The sequence below is a fragment of the Leuresthes tenuis genome, unplaced genomic scaffold (genome assembly GCF_036924035.1).
Source record: "Leuresthes tenuis unplaced genomic scaffold, fLeuTen1.0.hap1 SCAF_21, whole genome shotgun sequence".
NCBI classification, from domain to species: Eukaryota; Metazoa; Chordata; class Actinopteri; order Atheriniformes; family Atherinopsidae; genus Leuresthes; species Leuresthes tenuis.
The window spans coordinates 27,444,481-27,464,174 of NW_027325375.1; the positions used below are offsets into that span (position 1 = coordinate 27,444,481).

Sequence of the window (19,694 nt, forward strand, 5' to 3'; positions counted from 1 at the left end):
CACTGTTGTTTTTACACTTACTGCAAAAACCGTCATCCCTTAAACAAAAGCACGCTGTTGCTCTTTTGTGTACTTTGCATGCCAGTAATGTTGCCATGGCACCATGAACCTGCATTTCATCTGAAGATACAGCGCATTGTGGTGAAACTCGAACTTGTGCAAAGTCGCTCCAACGATGTGATGGACGGATGATGGAAGTCGAAAGATAATTATTCTAATCACTGGCCTTGTTGCCGGGTGAAAATAAAAGAGTGACTGAAACTCAGACCGCCAAAGAAAGACTCAAAGACGACAAGAAGCTGTGTATTATTTATTGTCACAGTAACACAACAATGTGAGAAATTAGAAACCATAACAGGGACATTTTGACTTTCTCGATTGGCACAACATTTCCTTCACGATACCTAACAAACCGTAAAGACAAATACAACCACTTATAAGCTGCACACTGTATTATCATCTTTAATACTTAGTTATAGAATAACAACCACATTAAACATCTGGATTGCCTGACAATACCTAAGTGGATTTACATTGTGCTTCGGCCTCAGTGTGAATAGATCACATTTAGCACACCTAAGCTGTGCTTCAACTGTCTTTTTTTTAAATACAACATATGTATACAGCACATACGCAGTGAATAAACACGAGGACAGAGTGCAGTAATCGCAGGCTGCGTCGGCAGCTTAAATAACTCAAATGTAGATACAATTTCGCACACAGTGGCAGGCAGAACCTCGACAAAACACACATTCACTTCGTCCACTACAACTAACAATAGTCACTGTCACACACAGTCTATTCAGCCTGTTAACCACAGATATAAAGAAGTCAACATGCGCTCTGCATTTCTGCAAAGATCTGGGTTTTCTCAAAACAAGACAACCAAGCTTTATTCATTATTCCAGAAGGAGGCAAATCTCTGCGATGTTTCTCTCACAAGGAATGGGAGAGTTCATTTGTTTAAATGCAGGTAAACTTATCTAAGCTGGTCGTTTTTAACTTTGTCCAAACGAATAAAACACCAAAACACCACATCTGTCACTGGTTGGGATGAAGGTCTTGCTTAAAGTAACACTGGAGAATTTGGCAGTTGTTATGCTCTCTGGCTCCCCCTGCAGGATGCAACACCACTGTCATAAAAACATCTTCCTGTTCGCCCTGCAAATGCAGACATGCACACAAATTTGTTGTCATGTTAAAAGACCCAAAAGGCGCCCTGGAACGCCCACAAAGATGTAGAGTCACCGTAAAGCAAGACGGTGTGGTGCAGGGCTGGAAACCAAAGCCGTGAACAGCCCATCTCAGCCCACAGGTGCTCTGGGGCAGGAATGAGCTTAACAAGCGTTGGTGTGCATCAGAGCGAGTCAGAAAAGGTTGACAAACTTCTCTTGTGCTGCTTTAATATTCTAAGGGACTGTAGAGAAACGATTAGGTGCAGAGAGGAGGCCAGGCAAAAAAAAAGGGGAAGGTATTTCATTTCTAGCTTCGTTTATCATCATTATAGTTGTCATAAATCAATATATCATCACATCTAATATACAAATGAGACACCTAAGGCATTAAAAGCACATTTTCCAGATAAGCATTTTTAAAAAGATTTCTTTCTACCTGAGTTTAAGCAGTTTTAGTAATTTTCTGGAAAACATACCATGTATTTCTGTTTTCTGCTGAACTGTGAAATGAGTGCTGCTCATTTAGAAAAAGATGTTGCCACATAAATATCTCCACCAATCACAATTTATCAGCATTTGAATGAAAATCTGTTGCCAGCTGCTCATTTATGTTGCAAATTGATCAAGCCTAATGAAAGCCCTTTGAGACTACACCATATTTTTGTCTGATGAGACAGTCACTGTTTCATATATCTGCCTATTCTGGAGAAGTCTGTGCTATAACTTCTGTTTAATATTCAATTACAATCTTTAACAACCAGTGTGATCTGTTTGAAGAGGAGATGCCAGGGCCAAAAACTATTTAAAAACCATGAATGATACCAGTTTCTTATTACAGTATCAGTTCCAGTCAATTTTAAGGGGCTTTTCACTGCAGGAACTCATCTTGAGTTTTATTAGCCTCAGAAGTCTAATCTTAGAATGGCATCACATTGTGCTAACTGATGCTATTATTAGCCTTAAAAAATTATAACAGTGCGTTATTGCTGTGTTTTGTGCATCTGCACCAAATGCAGTATGTAGTATACCACTTTTCAGGGACAAATCTGTGAAGCTACGGCTTAAAAGGATGCCATTACAATGTCTTCTATAGGCTGAGATCATTTTGAATGGCTCACTTTCAGCCTCACACAGCAGGACTGAGGCTGAGCTTCCCGTCGTCTTGACGACTGGCCAAAACTTTCAACCTCTTTCTCTTTTTGTCCGCGAGTTGTTGCTGTCATTTTCAGAGCCTCCTTGTGCCTCCATGTGAGACGTCACAGCCGGTAAATGTGTTTCTGTAAAGGAAAAGGGTGCTATGTGCACTTCTGTTGCCCCCACACAGCACCCTGGGTGAAAATTAGAGTGTATTCCCATCTATGCCAACTGGAACCAGAGCTGATAAATACCAGAGACCACAAACAGGAAACAAGTCTTGTAAACTTAATCGCCAGGTCCATGTTGACAGACATGATCGCCACCTTTTTTCTTTATTTTGCGCACATAAATAGTTCGGTGGTGACCACTTGTGTTTTCCGGTAGCTTTAATCTCTGATTCTTTGCACTTTTCCTTGCTGTTCGGATGCTGTTTTGCACATTATAAACAACTTCAGATCAGTTAATAAAACTGTTTTCATGCTGTTTCATGTTAGGTATTAAAAAGTCCTTGGTTTGGGTCAGGTATTATAAACAAGGTGGAAAACATCGTGGACTGCATTAAAATAGACATAAAGCCTATTTTAATGCTATATTAAAATAGGTTATATGTCTCAGCCAAACACAGAAAACCTGCAGGTCACATTAACTGTTTTCTCCTGTAACACATTACTTTGAACAGGGGACAGATGATTAAATCCACCTGTGAGGTCCTGCAGTGAAATAGAAACCTTTTTAATACATTTCTGAGCCAAACACTTAGATTACCTATTTTTCTGCAAGAACAGCGAAGAGCTTCATTTCTTAAAAACTACAGTAACATTTCACCTTTAGAATAGCTCAAATGACTTTTTTAGGGTAGAAATGCAATATTATATTCATAACTGTGATTTCCTCTGTGTAAAATAGTGTCATCATAATAATAATTGTTTTTATGTTGCAGTTTATACGTATCTTTTTTATGCTCCCTTCACCAGCCCAATCATTTTTTTACAGTCCCTAAATAGCATGAAACATCTGAACAGATTTGGTTACATTCACAAACACACAACCTCCCAGAAATTGGAAGTACAACAGAATAATTAGTCTAATCTATAACTGCAGCTCTATTTCTATACAGTGAATATGTAGGTATAGCCACATGTTTGATTTTACTCTACAGAAACATACGATTCACAAAACAGTTTGGGGGTTTTCACCCCTGAGGATTAATCCTGACTCAAACTTAACCCAAAACTAAGTTTACAATTGTAGCCGACAGGTGTTTGACAGATAACATTTTACATGTTAAGCTTATAATCTAGCCATGGAGATTTATCACATTACAACATTCCCCTCATTACAGGAGGGTAGTCAGTACAGGGCCCATCAGAACCGAGTCAAACACAGAGTCCCTCAACAAGGTCTCTGCCAACCGGGCTCCTCCTGTTTCTTTCCTCTTCAAGTGTTCATCTTGAAAGGGTGCATGCTTTGCCTCGGGACCCCTTTCAATTCTGACCTCTCATCATATTTCATGTTGTCAGCAAGAGGGATTTTAAAACATTGAACAACACTGCGCCTGTTGCCTGTTGTTGCTAAAACTTGCATTTGTGCCTCTGCTTGCAGAGCGCCACACTAAAAGCAGCCATGCATGCCTCCATGTGGGCACGCCACGTTGGCTACACCAGGCCAGTCTGCATGTGGACATGCAGAGGGAAGGGGTGGTACACGAGCTGGGCCTGAGTGATGTAATAGCTGTTGTAGATTGGCTCCGTCATATACGGAGCAGGCTGATAGAAGCAGGTAACGTTGGCCGTGTTGGGGATGGCATTCTGTTCGCCCAGCACCCTCAGAGCCAGAACTGTGATCATATTGAGCGTCTGTCTCCGCTCGTGTCCCATCAAACACACAGTGCTTTCGTCTATCACGCGACGCAGGGTCATCAAATAGTCGTACTTGCTTGTCTCCTCATTGCCAATGAAATGGCAATGCAGGTAGGCCTCAATCTTCCGCTGCTGCTCGCTCACATCAGGAAAGTCGATGAAGAAACGGGAGCACATGTACCGCTCCAAGGACTTGATCTCCGTCTCGCAAGCTGGCCTGAAGTTCCTCACCAGCAGGTCGCTGTATTTCAGCAGGCCCCCTCCTCGGATCTCCTCTGGGTTGTGGGTGGCAATGAGGCGGTGGCGGAGGTGGTCCACTGCCTGCTCAAAGTCTCCATACATGCACTCGGCTTCGACAGTGATGATGGACTCCCCTACGGCCCCGACCCATGAGCCTGAGCCGCAGCTGTTTGGGACCGTGTCTGCCAGCTCAGGTCTGTGATCACCTGCTACAGGTTGTGAAGTGTTTGTTGCACATGTGTGGCTTCGAGCCTCTGAATCAGGAGGCTTCTTTGAGTGTTTTGGCTTAACAGTTTGCTCTACAGTTTCAAAAGGACCTGTGCCTTCCTGAGGCGTACTGGCTGGGCTGTATGTGGGGACTGGAGGAGCATCTGTGCCCTCAGAGTTCTCTGATCCATGAATTTGAGTATTATCAAGCAAAAGAGGTTTTGGCTGGAGTGGTTTTGGAATTTCTATGGGTGGAAACAGTTGTGTTGTAAGGTCTGACAAGTCCGTCAGTAGAGACCATTTTTCAGGCTTGTTTATCAGCTTCCGAGACATTTTTCTTTGTAATTTTGGTGAAGGGCAGTAGTCTGGAACAATGTCTTGTGATGTGCTACAAGTTTTCTTAGCTGGGGGAGGAAAAGAGAACTCAAGATGTGGATCTTGTAAGCTTGGGGAGCTGTCAGTCCTGTGAGTCACTGTGTCTACCTCTAACTGCGTGTTCTCTTTGCAATGGGCTGTTTCTTGTGAAGCCAACTTTTCAGTATTTGTTACAGATGCAGGCTGGGAGACTTGTGCCTCACATAGTTCTTCATTACTCTCTACCTTTAAACACGAGTGTGTCACCAGTGGATCTCTGGCAACTGTAAATAAAGTTTTTGAAGATTCCAGTGAGGGAAACTCACGGTGAAATCTTTCCTCTCCACTTTCTCCACAGAGCCCAAACGCCTCTGAAATGTCCTCTGAGTGGACATCCTCAGTGGCATCCTGTTCCTCCCGCTTTAAGGTGATCCTCTCGGGTTCTGATGCCTGCTGTTCCTCGAGCTTTCCATCTGCATCTGCAGTCGCTTCTTTTGGAAGCTCTTTCTCAAGCACAGAAACAGCGTCATCCTGGAATGGAGCTTCTGCTCTGGCTGCCATAGACGGATCTTTCTCAGTCTCCTCTTCAACATTTTGAGGATTGCTCTGTTGTTCTTGCCCTTTGTTGTCCTTATTCTCGCCTCTTTTAGACAAATTCCCAGCACTCAGTGCAAACTTTCCCTTTTGTTTCTTTTCAGTCTCCCAGTAAGACTCCAGCATGCGATCTAATATTATCTGAAAAGAGTCCACACTGAACTCAAACTGTCTCCGCAGGGAACTTACAAACCTGAGCCCCACTGTTTTAGCTCTGTTGTTAGAAAGCAAGATGAGGCTCCATCTGTCATGCTCGTTGAAAACTTTTACCATCTTTTGCACATATGCTTCTTTCATGGTAAGGCAGGTGATCTTCCGTCTGTTGACCCCATAAGGGAGGAGGTCTCTTAGGCTGCCCAGCACCACCTCCTTAATCACCTGGAAGTCCTCCTGCCTGGGCAGCTCAACTCCAAAAATGATGTCCAAGTCTCTGTTGCCTAAGCTGTTATCTCTCACCAGGACATAACTGGCAGTCGCCCCGTTAAGGCGTATATCTTTAACCTGGATGTCTCGCTCGACCAGCCGGTCCTTTACCACGCGGATGATGTCTTTCGCTCTCACCTGCAGTGTAGGAAAATTTCCTCGTCCATGGATCGGGATCACCTCGGTCAAGACTTTGTCGAGAGCCTGGACCTGTTCAAGGTTCAAGTTATGAAACCTCTTCTCTGTTTGAAGCTCCATAGTCCTCACCTGTGAAACAGAGGTCTGACATTTGCATCACATGATGGCTTATGTGTCAAAATGGACAGAAAAAAGGCTGACAGTCACACGGATCAGAGAACATACTGTGAAGTAAGCTACGCACCGCCTGGCCTTGCATGTGAGCTGTTGTGCAGCTCTCTCCTGTCTACACAGAAAGAACTTTTTTTCTCTACATGTCCATATCATGACAAAATATTTCTCTGTCAACATCCTTATATCTGTCTGTGTCTTTATCTCCTCTGATAAGAAGCAAATTCAAATAACCAAGCTGAAGGTCTTCCTCTCTGAATGCATGATGCACCAATTATCAAGCAGCTAGATTTCAAACACAGCAGTCGAACATCAGTCGTAACGAGCTGCTCTGAGGACAGAGGACGCCTGCGTGATTAGCTTGTCTGGTGATGGCAAGTTAATGGCCTCGTAAGAGCTTGAACAAATGGTAAATGTAATAATCCCATTTTGAACTCTCCTGTGCACTTACACAAGGTAATTCAACAAATAAATCTGTACTTAGATTTCATCCTTCACAGACTGTGACTGAATAAACTTCTGCTAATCCACGCCGAGAAGAAACTTCCAACAGGCTACCAGCTGAGCTGTAGAATAAGATAATTGTTCCCACTTTATAACGTCAGAATTCATATAATTGTCATTATTCAGTCGGAATTTTTCTAGCTATGTGTAGCCCTATTTATGCTTCCCACAAAGCAAAACATAGAGGAATAAATACATTTTCAAGTCATTGCCAGTGGCATTGTGAACATCACCAGCTGTCACTCATGACATCAACAGTGATCGGTATGCAAGATTTAAATCAAATACTCGCCAAGTTGAATTTGTGGCATGGATATGTGTCCATTTGTTTGTTGCAGGTGACTCACATATGTGTCATTCACCTAGTGGCAGCAGCAGGGACAAACTGGCTGACAGATCTACCAGAGGCAAATTGGACTTGTCCTGTGATTTGTGACATGAGCTACCTGACGAGAAGGCACAGAATGCTGTTTTAACCCCTGGGCTGGATGATGTAAACTGATCCTCTTATTTCACAATATTGGGTTGGTAAGAGCTTAAAAAAAAAAAAAAGTAAGTGGAATAAGTGACAGGTTAAAAATGTGCGTCAACATTCAAGCTGACTCACTCAGTACAGAGGAAATGTTTCATTTCTATCCTGTTTTCAAACATATCAGAGAAACACTTTGACGTAAATGCATAGGTGTACATGTGCAGACTATAAAGAGGTAAATGGAGCTTGTCACAGTTTTGGTCCTGGGTATTTTGCACAGATCCTTGCTAAATTTGGTTAAAAAAATCATGCTGAGGTTTCATATAATCCTTCAAATTAATCATTTAAAGTGGAGAATCAGCATAATCTGTTTTATATATTCAAATATTCATTTCACTTTTGCATTTTAGATATATCTTTGATAAAGATTACAGAAAAACATTCGTGCATTTAAATCATAGCTTCATGGATACACTCTTAACACGTATTTCACGTTCACTTTTAACAAATGCAAACTGTTCTGATTCCACATGCACGGCTTTAAATATGGCCGTGGAAGGTCCCGCAAAGAGCGCTTGATCATTGTTTTGAGTGTGCAATATGCGAGCAGCCCTCCCCGCATAATCGGACTGTGTTTTAAGTGTCAAGTGTTTGGTGGTCATTCGTGCAGATGCAGTCAGTGTCAGCAACTCGGGGCACAGGCAAGCATGGCCCACAGCAGCCTCTAGTGAATCTCTGGGGTTACATCAGCTCGGTCCTGCAGCAGGACTGCTCCTCTGCCACTTGGCTTCTTTACAGATAAGACTATATGAGTCATACAGCCACCGAACAAAGCATCACTGGTTGGTACCTTCTGGATTCTTTCCATGTGCGCAGAAACAACACAAAACGCACAACACTTGACGTGGCAGTAGGTCCGTGAAAGCCACAACATGCTCAGTCAGGAAACCTGATTAGTGGTTTGTGGCGTTACAGACCATATCACAGAGCGTTGGAGATGGCCGTGATCTGGAGATATAAACACTGGTGGAAGCTGCTTTGATCAACAACATTTTGTCCACTTTTGTCATTTAATGTTTCACAGCATCTATTTCCATGTAATTCTCTGAACTCAAAATGTGACCAAGAATATGTTTTTACTGGTGCCTTTTGTACTAACTGCAACATACGGCACAAGTTGCCAGACATTGTAAACAAATTAACGGGCTAAAACTGAACAATTTGCTGAAGGAAAGAACAAACTGCGGCGTTTGACACAGTGAAAACGTAACAAGAGACGCACAATTTTAGAAACTCACCTGGAGAAAAGTGAAGCCAGAGCAGAGAAAAACAGCAGGAGAAAACAGTGAGGGTATCCAACAGGTTTATTCGACCCTGTTGGAGAGGTTGAAGCTGAAGTTATCACTGACAGTTTCCTCTTAGCGCAGAGGCACTGTTTCCATGGCAATCAGGCGTCACGATATTTACGGTAAATCACGACGCTCCAAACTACCAAGTGACAGCCGCTCAAGTTGGAAACAAATCCCGTCTTACAGAGCCACCCTAAGGTCGCTGAGCAGTTTGATAAAGTTTGCCTTGTGCTAGTGGCGCGCATAGATATGTCAGGCTGAAGCACCGGCGTGCCACCGCACTGCCGAGCTGTTGCGGGGTGAACATCACATCAGACGGAGTGAGTCATCCTCTCTCACCACCGTGATCCACACCGTAAATCTAATCACCAATCAACCGGTTTTGCCGCCCACCGCTCCGGCCGAACAACGCCACAAACACTTTTATGCGACTGTATTCACTCAGTCTGCACCCAAAAGGTGTTTTTACGCTGAAACTCTAAATGTGTAGTGTTTTAAGGTTAGTTGTTTTTTCTCTTTTCATTCACGCTCTGGGAGGAGGCGGAGGCCGCTCGCTCGTGACGTTCGAATGGAATACCGACACCACGTGATAATGACGTAGTTGATATTTTGGTAAGACACCAGGAAGTGCGACAGAAAGCGAAGACCGAAATCTTCAGATCTTAACTTCCACTAACTTTTGATTTATTTAACTACTTTTTTCTGAGTTTTTCGTGAGGAGTTAATCGTGTGATTGTTGAGTTCCCAAAGAGGTGCTTCAAGATGCCGAGCATGGAAAGTATCCTTTAAAAACAGAGGACATAAAGGGACTGTAGTGTAACTGTACGGCTGCTAAAGGAGCGAGCACAACACGGTAGCGTCGTTAGGAGATTTGTTTGTGGCAGACATCTTAAACTTTGCTAAATATGTCCGATATAGACCAAAGGCTGATAAAGTATCTTTAAGAATAACCTGAAACATTTCCGACGCTATTTTGGTGTCGTTAAACGCGATATAGCTACGATGAAGGCCTCGAAAGCTTCCAGCGCTAATAGCTGTAAACACAACTGACAACTGGTTATTTACGACTGAAACATGAAGTCAAGTTAGTAGTTGATACTCCCAAAGCTAAAGTAAGAACATGTTGTGTTCATGTTATCGAGCTTTGTAACTTGGTGCTGTTAATGTCTTCCAGGAACCACACAGTCATAAGCTAATGAGTGGGAAACGCCTAAAATACTCGTTACACAGCTGTATTTCAAGCTAAATAAACATTACAGCCGTGGTAAATCTGCTGATTTTAGGTGGCAGATATAACTGGCAGATATTTACAGTGAAAACTAAAGTATATTCGCATTGACACTGAACTTTGTGGCCAATAATGAAATTGATATCTCAGAGTTTGAGACGTACATAACTTAACTGTCTCAGTTAAGTTAATAACTTGTTTTTATCTTTATCTCTTTCAATGAGTAAACTGTTTCCTGTTGGAACATGGGATTGTCAAACTGTGTAATGACAGTTTCTAATTAACTAGCACATCTGTTTCACCACTTGTCCCTCACCAGCCAACATACAGGCTCACCCTTAACAGGCAGGCATCTACCTTAATCCCGTAACGCAAAGGAAGTAGGAAAGCGTACCCAAGGTTGGATTTCTAACTGTGTAAAACAAGAAACTATTCAAGAACCATGCCCTCTCTGGCCCCAGAAGGCTCATGATTTAATGTATGTATGTAATTTAGACTCTTTTCCATTTAAAGAGGTCACTTATTAAGGCCATTTTGAGATGGTCACCAATGTGTTTGTTATTTCACAGCATCAGCTGCTGATAATTTGATTATTTTCAGGAAATAGATCATCACAGAGTGCAGGTAGAGCTGGGGATCTGTTTCAGTTTACCAGTCTTCTTGTTGTTGGTACATTAAACGTTTAAACCTGATATAAATATTCAATGTAAATCTGTCTTTTTTTCTCAGTTCTTGTTCGTGTGGTAAAGGAACAAATTTGATACCAAATTTTCTTCTCTTTCCTGTTTTAAAATCTGTTTTAAAACAATTATTTTAATCTCCGGTGCACAAAAACTAGGGTCAATATACTATAATTTGGTTTTGTTTGGTCTTCTTTAACTTCACATCTCAGAAAATCTCTTCAATTTAAAGTTTGCTGCCAAAGAACTCCAAAGAAACTCCAAGAAATGTGACAAAGAGGAAAAACTAGAGAAGGTCAAGGTCAAGAAGGTAAGTTTGCTCTGATGAAGCTGTTCACCAAGCTACAATTAATGTTGGTTGATGAAGAGTTTACTGAGCTATGGTGTCACTTTTCTTATCTCCAGGCCATCCAGAAGGGCAACATGGAAGTTGCGAGGATCCATGCAGAGAACGCCATCAGACAGAAGAACCAGTCTGTGAACTTCCTGAGGATGAGCGCTCGAGTCGACGCGGTGGCAGCGAGAGTCCAGACAGCAGTAACGATGAACCAGGTGTGTAGCGTACTGACCAACAGCATCAGCCAGAGGCTGAGGATTGACATTTCAAACAGAAAACTAATGCCTCGTGCCTCTTGTTTTTATTTTCTCGCAGGTCACAAAGTCCATGGCGGGAGTTGTGAAAGGCATGGACTCCACTCTGAAGAGTATGAATCTAGAAAAGGTAGAAAAGCCTTACCTGTAAAGGAATAATAAGTGAATATAATGCACCTCACTTGGGTTATAAAACTACGTCTCACTCCCTTTTTTATCAGATCTCCGCTCTCATGGACAAATTTGAGCACCAGTTTGAAACTCTGGATGTTCAGACAGCCCAGATGGAGGACACCATGAGCAGCACAACGACTCTCACAACACCACAGGTGCGTTTCTCAGCTTCGCTTTTCTGAGGCATCTTTTAAGGACTTTTTGTACAAACCTAAAAGATCATTATGTGTTTCAGAATCAAGTGGAGTCGTTGCTACATGAAATGGCTGATGAAGCAGGGTAAATGTCACATTTTCTGTCCAAGTTAAATGAAATCCCCCAGATCAGCTTGTAGCAGTCATGTCATATTTAATGATACCGTTTTGGACAGCTGAATGAAAGCAAGGACACCTTTTAACTGTTGCTTTGTGTGTTCTGCTTAGTTTGGACCTGAACATGGAGCTCCCTCAAGGGCAGACAGGATCAGTGGGCACCAGCGTGGCCTCTGCAGAACAGGTACTTTTACTTTTAATGTCATCTTTGTCACTCCCACATGAATCCGATTGCTTGGAAAACCGCTCACATGAAGTGTTTCTGCCACTGATTTTGGATTGTTTTCTCACTTGTATGTTTCTCTCTCTTTCTTCTTCTTCTTTGAAGGATGAACTTTCTCAAAGGCTCGCCAAACTCAGAGATCAGATGTAGAGAATGACCGCTGTGGACTGGGACAAGATTGCAAAGTTCTACAAGACCTGTACACTACCTGAATATTACTCCCTTTTATTTGCATAATGTCTGTTTTTTCCTCCTTTTTTACATCTAATGTGTCTCTTTTGAAGAGCGACTGTATAGATTATATTTCTCCTGACAGGTAGTGGCCCTCATCGGTTGGTTTTTGTGTTTTAACACCATTGCAGCCATTAGAAATCTTAATTGGAAACATTTTTGTAACGTAACAGATTTGACGACTGTATATATTTACCAGTAAGAATATATATAATTTACCATCAGTGTGGGGTGTAAACACTTACAGACACCATAAAGTAAAACAAATGGCAGTTATTAGCCTTTAAATTAGGTTTTGGACTGTAGATTTTGGGTTTTCACATTTTTTTTTCATGTCTACATGATTGTAGGCAACATATATGCATTTTTCTCTCCTTGGACTGTTAAAACATTTCTCCCCTTATTGCTGAACTGATTTCTTGTATTTTATTTGTGATCAACATTTTAAGAAGGTCGCTGACATTTAGCTTGTTTGGCCACCTTCATAAATCTTCACTCATCTCTGGGAAAGGGTTACAGTTTGGAGATTAAACAACAAATAAACAATAAAGTTTTATAATACTTACGTGTCCTTTTCATTAAAATGAAAGTTGTGTTTTAAACACTTTTCCCTGTTTAGAAAGTGAACTGCGCGATAAAGTCCCTGATCGTATGTCCTTGTCTGTGGGACATATTTGGATGTTTATTGTTTAATCGATTCATCTGTTAGAGACAGAAGCTCTCAGTTATAAACATGAATACACCACAGTTTGTGGAAAACCAACAGCATCCAATCCTCAGGGGAAAAAAGAGAAATGACTGAATAAAAGTACAAACTAGGGGCTGTAATTTACAGTAAATTTCTGATAAAATATGACACTTTTTGCTAATGAAATCGTTAATTTGCCTCCCAATCTGAAGGAGATGATTGATCCAAATCAGCTGTGCTGTTCTTTGAGCCCCTTTACTGTAACAGGAGGATCTCTCATAAAGTTATGCTCTCTGATATCTGACTGTGCTCTATATAGTGCAGCCAAATATTTTCTATAAGTTGGGTGATCATACAGTTTTATCAGTATGACAAAAGTGAAGAGATTAGATTTAAATTAACTTTATTGGTATGTTGTAAATTTGGCCCGTTTATTTCGGTTTCCTGACTGGTGAAACACCATCCTGCGGCAATCATGTAACCGTGTCACAATACTTCTTATCTCCACCAGAGAGCAAAGTTCAAAGGGTTTAAATTTTTTGTGGTGCATGCGAGATCTGGTTGTTTCAGTATGTTGAAAAGCCTCGTTAATGCTGATTTAATGACAGTAAAGCATGTCTGATAGACGGAGCAAGCAGGCAAAGCAGTTAAAACCAGCGCTATAGTTACTGTAGCAGTAACCATAACGTATTTTTCATTCTTCAGTGGGAAAACTACACATTAAAACCTTTTTTTAAATAAAAAAAATTATGAACGTTTAATAGCTCCATTTAACATCATAATTTAAATGTCCCCCTCCCCTTTCAGTGCTGAATATCAAACATAAGTAGAAATTCTAACCTTTACTGCCCTCTACTGGCCTCCAATCGTTAGTTAATATTGAGCGGTGTTAGCGTGACTGTTAAAATTAGGACAAGAACATATTGTAGCTGTTATCAACAAGCCTTGATAACATATTTGTCTTTTTGTTAATGCATCTCGACAAAAACAACTGCACCACAACATCTGGTCGTGAGCATATTTTCTGCCCTACCTTTCAAAATAAACCTAAAGCACTCTGATGATGTCCTCTGAGAAACGTGATTTTTTTGGCTTTAACACTAACAACATGGAAACACTAAAAGTAAAAATGTTTAAACGTTTAAATATTTTGAATGAGGCTTTTTTTAGTCTTCTTGACTTATCTACACTCATAAAAACGCTGTAAATAATTCAAATCGGTGAGATTTCAAACTAGTCATAATTAACGCCTTGAAAAATAAATGCCCCCCCCCTTTTATCTTCCAGCTCGATTGTATCTATTAATATTAATATTGAATTAAAACGTTCATTTTCCTTCAAATGCGCGAAACTTGAGAGAAATGGTGTTTTTTCCTTTATGTTGTCTTGCTAGGCGCTCAAGTATGGAATCAAAATCTCCAAATGTAACATAAATGGTCTAAACTTTAACATACACATAAAATCACATTGTCCGTGGGATTGAGAGCAGCTTTGCAGCTCTTTTCACCCTTATTGTAATCGGGCAAAAGGCGTCCGTGAGACAAAACTTGGGGAATAGGTCCCCATGTGACCATCATGTGACTTTTGGCGTAAACAGGAAGCAGCTGATCTTCACCTCAGCAAGTAATGTCTACAGCTGTATTCTCACAAACAAATAAAAACGGCTGTGAGAAGTTGCTTAGACATAAGTAACTGTTCCACTCTTCCGAGGTAAGAAGGTAACCCGCCGCAAAATTGTGAATTAGCCAACTTATTTGTTTTGGTTGGACTAAGCTAACCAGGCTAGCTCGGCTAGCATTAGCTTCAGTGTCTACCCGAGCCAAAGAAAAGAGTTTAGATAAACTATTCTCTGTGGAATACGATCTTGGGTGGATGGATGTATTTTATTGTTCGCCATTTAAACATTTATTCGTGTCTGTGGTAGTTAAACGGGCTTGTTGCTTCAGTAGAAGTTACCAAATCGATGATTATTTCGCAGGAGAGCTGCTGCAGACACAGACTGAAGTCATCTGACCTGCAGCTCGGAGAAATACTCCACATCGTGTCTGCTGAGGGGGATGTCAAGCACAGCAATGAAGAAAAAGGTAACGCACTGGCCTCGGTTTCAGAGTTTAAAGTTGGTGGATTCAGCTTAAAACGGGCCACTTACACACAAATGTCTTTAAAGCTTCAATTCAATTCAGTTTTATTGAAATAGCGCCAAATCACAGCGAATGTCATCTCATGGCACGTCGAAGGTAAAAGTCAAGCCAATTACAAAATAATTCATTGTAATGCAATCATAACCCAATTAATACAAAGCCCATTAAGAAAAAAAAAAGTTATGTAGCTTAACGGAATGCATCAAAACTTCTCTGTGATCCAATCTCACATCGTAAGCATGCAGGAGGTGACAGTGGGAGGAAAAAAACTCCCTTTTAACAGGAAGAAACCTTCACAGAACCAGATTTAGAGAGACTTGCCCTCTGTCTGGACCGGCTGGGGGTTGAGAGGACAGTAAAGAGGCGACAACGAGCACCAAAACACCAGATCAGGGATACCTGCTGAGGAAGAGAAAAGCCAGTTAATGACAACAATAATGGAGGGAGTGAGGAGAGGTGCATCATGGGAGGTCCCCCAGCAGTTAAGGCCTATAGCAGCATAACTATGGGATGTTTCAGGGTCACCTGAGCCACCCCAAACTTTTCTTATTTAAAAAAAAAGAACTTTATTGAACATAGCTATACAAACAAGTAAAGGCACACAGATTGAACACAATTTCTCAGAAATAAAGCAAGAAAACCACAAAAAAAACACCACGATTTTCATTAGCAATTAGATTATCAAGCAATGACAACAATTTAGACGCCGACTCATTCTTTAATGACACATTTTACCCTCATTTTCCCAATGAGTAAAATTTGGATGTGTTTTATAAAACCAACATTTGTGAATGAAAAATGTACCGATTACAATGAAATGATCTGCCATGAATAAATCAAATTTGATAAGGTTTGCAGATAATTGGGGGAAAGTCAAATATTTCTTCAGTCTTCATTTTTGTTGCATAAAACTGCATTTTTTGTTGTGTTTGTAGGTGCTACTGATGGGAAAAAGTGGGTCTGGGAAGACCAGCATGAGATCAATCATCTTTGCCAATTACATAGCTCGAGACACGCGTCGCCTTGGAGCTACAAGTCAGTACCTCTTAATGGTCCTGCATGAAGTTCTTTTATTATCCCTGAGAGTTTAGCTAATTCAGTCGGAACATTTTCTCTCTTTCTGCTCATTGTAGTTGACGTGGAACACTCCCATGTTCGGTTTCTTGGCAATCTGGTTCTAAACCTGTGGGACTGTGGAGGGTAGAGCTCATTTTATCATTATTCACTAGTTGACTGCAACATTTTGACCAACTTTGAGGATTATTCGCAGTTAATCAATACTTTTTTTACTTCTCCAGACAGGATACATTCATGGAGAACTACTTCACCAGCCAGAGGGACAACATTTTTAGAAATGTTGAGGTTCTTATTTATGTGTTCGATGTTGAGAGCCGTGAGCTGGAGAAAGACATGCACTACTACCAGTCGTGTCTGGAAGCCATCTTGCAAAACTCCCCCGATGCCAAAGTGTTCTGTCTCGTGCACAAAATGGACCTGGTTCAGGAAGACCAGAGAGATTTGGTGAGCTTTCTTTGATGATATCTACTCTGGAAGCTCAGAATCAACACAGAAACACTATGCACCGGTCCTACTCTATGTCATCTTGTTAGAATGTGAGGTAGACATTAACCATAGTTTGCAGATGCCTATTTTTTTATTTCACATGAGGAAAATTCATCTGTGTTCACCCACTTTAAACAACCACCGCTCTGTTTGTGACACTTTCACAGAGATTTCTCTGCGAGGACAATAGAAACATAGTGATCAGTTAACATTTCTCCTCTCTGCTGCCTGTCTGTGTGCACATCTCTGTTTACGTGCACTTTCAGGCTCCACAGGGAGAATGGGGACTAACTTTCTGATGTGACCTTTTCTTGCATGTCTTTACAGATCTTTAAGGAGCGTGAAGAGGACCTGAAGAGACTGTCCAGACCTTTGGCGTGCACATGTTTCAGGACGTCAATCTGGGACGAAACCCTGTACAAGGTTGTGTACCCGTGTGTCTTTTAACAGTCACCGATGAAGTCGACGCTGTAAAAAGTAGGCGTGTTAATCACACGTCTGATCATGATGCGATATTATATCGATTCAACCGACAACGATTCAGTGTTTACACAAATTCTGCCGTGATGATTCAGGACACCACCGACAACATCTCATGCTGATTTGACACAGTCTCTTCCATTTATATCAAATCACAAAAAGCAACTAGAATATCATTTGACATATTTGTGAACTCAGTTATGATGTAAGAACAATACATTTCACTTTATATACATTAAAGCATTATATTCTGTTAATATTAATCCTTTTTAGACTCTCAAACTTAACACTTAGACACGGCAGGCGTACAAATGATTAATCTAATCAGTGTTTTCACTTTGGATTGATGCGATTGGCTCGTTGATGATGAGTCTTGGTGTCCATGTAAATCGAGCTGTTGTTACACCCCTGGTAAAAAGCATGATAAAATGTCCTTGCAGGCCTGGTCCAGCATAGTGTATCAGCTCATCCCAAACGTCCAGCAGCTGGAGACGAACCTGAGGAATTTTGCACAGATCATAGAGGCAGATGAGGTTCTTCTGTTTGAGAGAGCCACCTTCCTGGTAAGAGCAACTCTGCCCCAACACGACCCGAACCCTGAATTCAGGAACTGAAAGTCGTTTTTGTCTTTTTGCAGGTGATCTCCCATTATCAGTGCAAAGAGCAGCGCGACGCTCACAGGTTTGAGAAGATCAGCAACATTATCAAACAGTTCAAACTCAGCTGTAGGTATGTTCAGTTTGCCAAAAACCCAACGCACCCCTCCTCTTCACTCTGCCAAATCTGTTGATTTTATTTATTTATTTAATGCTTTTTCTACTTCCAGTAAACTCGCAGCCTCGTTCCAGAGCATGGAGGTGAGGAACTCCAACTTTGCAGCCTTCATTGACGTCTTCACCTCCAACACATATGTTATGGTCATCATGTCGGACCCCTCCATCCGTAAGTAGTAGAAAACATTCCCCCTGCAGCAAATGCACATTGAAGAAATGACCACGACATTATATTTGATATGATATAACGTCTGTTTTCCAGCATCTGCAGCCACTCTCATCAATATCCGCAATGCTAGGAAACACTTTGAGAAGTTGGAGCGGGTGGATGGACCCAAGCACAGCCTACACATGCGAATGCGTTAGCCCACATGTGTTATTCCCAGTGGATACTCTCAGCCAATCAAAACACAGAGCACAGACAGCATGTTGCTGTCTCACAGCTTGTATAAATATAAGAAGCCCTTCTCAGTTTCTACTATATCCTCACATTCAATCACAGTCATTATGGGAGAAATCATATTTCTACAGTGATCAGAAATATCTTGGAGAGTGATGCATTCTGTTGAAATATTTGTCCTAATTGACACATTAAAGAGAAAATTAAGTTGTGTTTACTATGGACGGGGCAGACTTTGCTGTCACTCTTTGTCACATTTGTTGATTCCTTGCTGTGAATCCCAGTTTTTGGGATGTTACACTGATTTTCAAATGTAGTTAGTAAGCTGTTACAAACAATATAGCTCTATTCAGAAACCGTGTCTTTTCCGTCTTATCACATGATCAACATTTACAAAAATGACCTGTTGTGAACAGATATTCCTTCTGCTGCATATTTGTTCTTTCTTTTTGGTCTGGTCCGTGCACGCAGGGTTCACGCGACACTCGACACCTGCTGCCCTGAACTTGTGGCATATGTTGCACCTGTTGGGTGGGTTGACAGCAGTGTTGGGGCAGGTGGTGCAACATGCCACCAGCAAAGCACAATCAGTTCATGTTTGAGTTTTTTTTTTAACATGACAAACAGCTGCCTGTACTTTTAAAGCGAGCTTTAATTTCCTGTTAATGGTTGAATTAGCACTTTCACCCCTTTAAAACTAATATTGGAGAATATTGCACCGCTCCTTTACCAGCTTTCACTGTTTTCTTTAAGAGGTAATCCCTTGACCAAACACAGACTGTTATTTTTATTCAGATTTTAGATGTTACTCAGCTGTGACTGAATCACAGAGGTATGTTTGCCTTGATAAAACTCCGCTCCTCTTGCTTTAAACTTTGTGAGACCGGGAGGTTTGTTATCTTTAGGGGGGTCAGTTTAAGTTTAATTCTGTCCCTGTTTTCACCCAGCTTTGAAATGAAAAGGGGAGCTCACAGAGAACTTCATAAGGTGTAGTTATTGAAACGATCTCTCATCGATGATACATTCTAAACGGGCTTGAGATGAAATCTTAACACTTACATGTTAACAAAGCCATCTCTGTGACAACTACACAGCCACAGATGAAGATTAGTGCACTTTGATTTGGTTTCATCATTACTGTGGCCTTTAATGGGAATGATGCTTAGATAATAGATTCAACACTACTTCTCGAATATCATTGAACCGAGGGCACAGATGTCACACTGGCTTACCTGTGAAATATTTAGTGAGCTGCTCTGGTACTCTGCTTTGCTTAAGCTTTGATAAGAACTATAATTATAGATTACAACAGTCAAATACTGCTTTTACATCATGACCATAAAGGAGCTTCTACTCTTTTTTTCTTTATTTCTTATTCATCAGTAGGAGAAAGCCAGATCAAATTATAGTGACATCCAGACACAACCATCAATGTAACTCAGCAGGGTTCCAGTGATGGTGTTTCAGGATGGTTTAGGTCAGAAGATCCCAGATTAGTTATATTATTTTATTTCTTTTGTACCATTTTTATTCTGAAAAATAAAAGGTTTCCAATGCAAAAGTTTGTTCATCCCAATAGATGTGACTT

The 19,694-nt window shown here is 41.1% G+C and overlaps 3 protein-coding genes across 3 annotated transcripts; 2 read left to right on the forward strand and 1 right to left on the reverse strand.

Moving 5' to 3' along the window:
• Positions 1–363: 363 nt before the first annotated feature.
• LOC140279578 (terminal nucleotidyltransferase 5D-like) lies at positions 364–8,910 on the reverse strand. The gene is made up of 2 exons (XM_072374733.1): positions 8,573–8,910; positions 364–6,256 (listed from the first exon to the last, which is right to left on the reverse strand). The coding sequence occupies exon 2, from the start codon at positions 6,245–6,247 to the stop codon at positions 3,968–3,970; it is 2,280 nt and encodes a 759-aa protein (XP_072230834.1). The 5' UTR covers positions 6,248–6,256; positions 8,573–8,910; the 3' UTR covers positions 364–3,967.
• Positions 8,911–9,214: 304 nt separating this feature from the next.
• On the forward strand, positions 9,215–12,622 carry chmp1b (charged multivesicular body protein 1B). Its single transcript, XM_072374734.1, has 8 exons — positions 9,215–9,401; positions 10,744–10,841; positions 10,937–11,083; positions 11,184–11,252; positions 11,344–11,451; positions 11,532–11,575; positions 11,719–11,791; positions 11,936–12,622. The coding sequence occupies exons 1-8, from the start codon at positions 9,386–9,388 to the stop codon at positions 11,978–11,980; spliced, it is 600 nt and encodes a 199-aa protein (XP_072230835.1). The 5' UTR covers positions 9,215–9,385; the 3' UTR covers positions 11,981–12,622.
• Positions 12,623–14,314: 1,692 nt separating this feature from the next.
• On the forward strand, positions 14,315–18,330 carry rraga (Ras-related GTP binding A). The gene is made up of 10 exons (XM_072374860.1): positions 14,315–14,459; positions 14,728–14,833; positions 15,826–15,925; positions 16,024–16,090; positions 16,189–16,411; positions 16,781–16,876; positions 17,374–17,496; positions 17,571–17,662; positions 17,760–17,875; positions 17,969–18,330. The coding sequence occupies exons 2-10, from the start codon at positions 14,807–14,809 to the stop codon at positions 18,070–18,072; spliced, it is 948 nt and encodes a 315-aa protein (XP_072230961.1). The 5' UTR covers positions 14,315–14,459; positions 14,728–14,806; the 3' UTR covers positions 18,073–18,330.
• Positions 18,331–19,694: the final 1,364 nt, after the last annotated feature.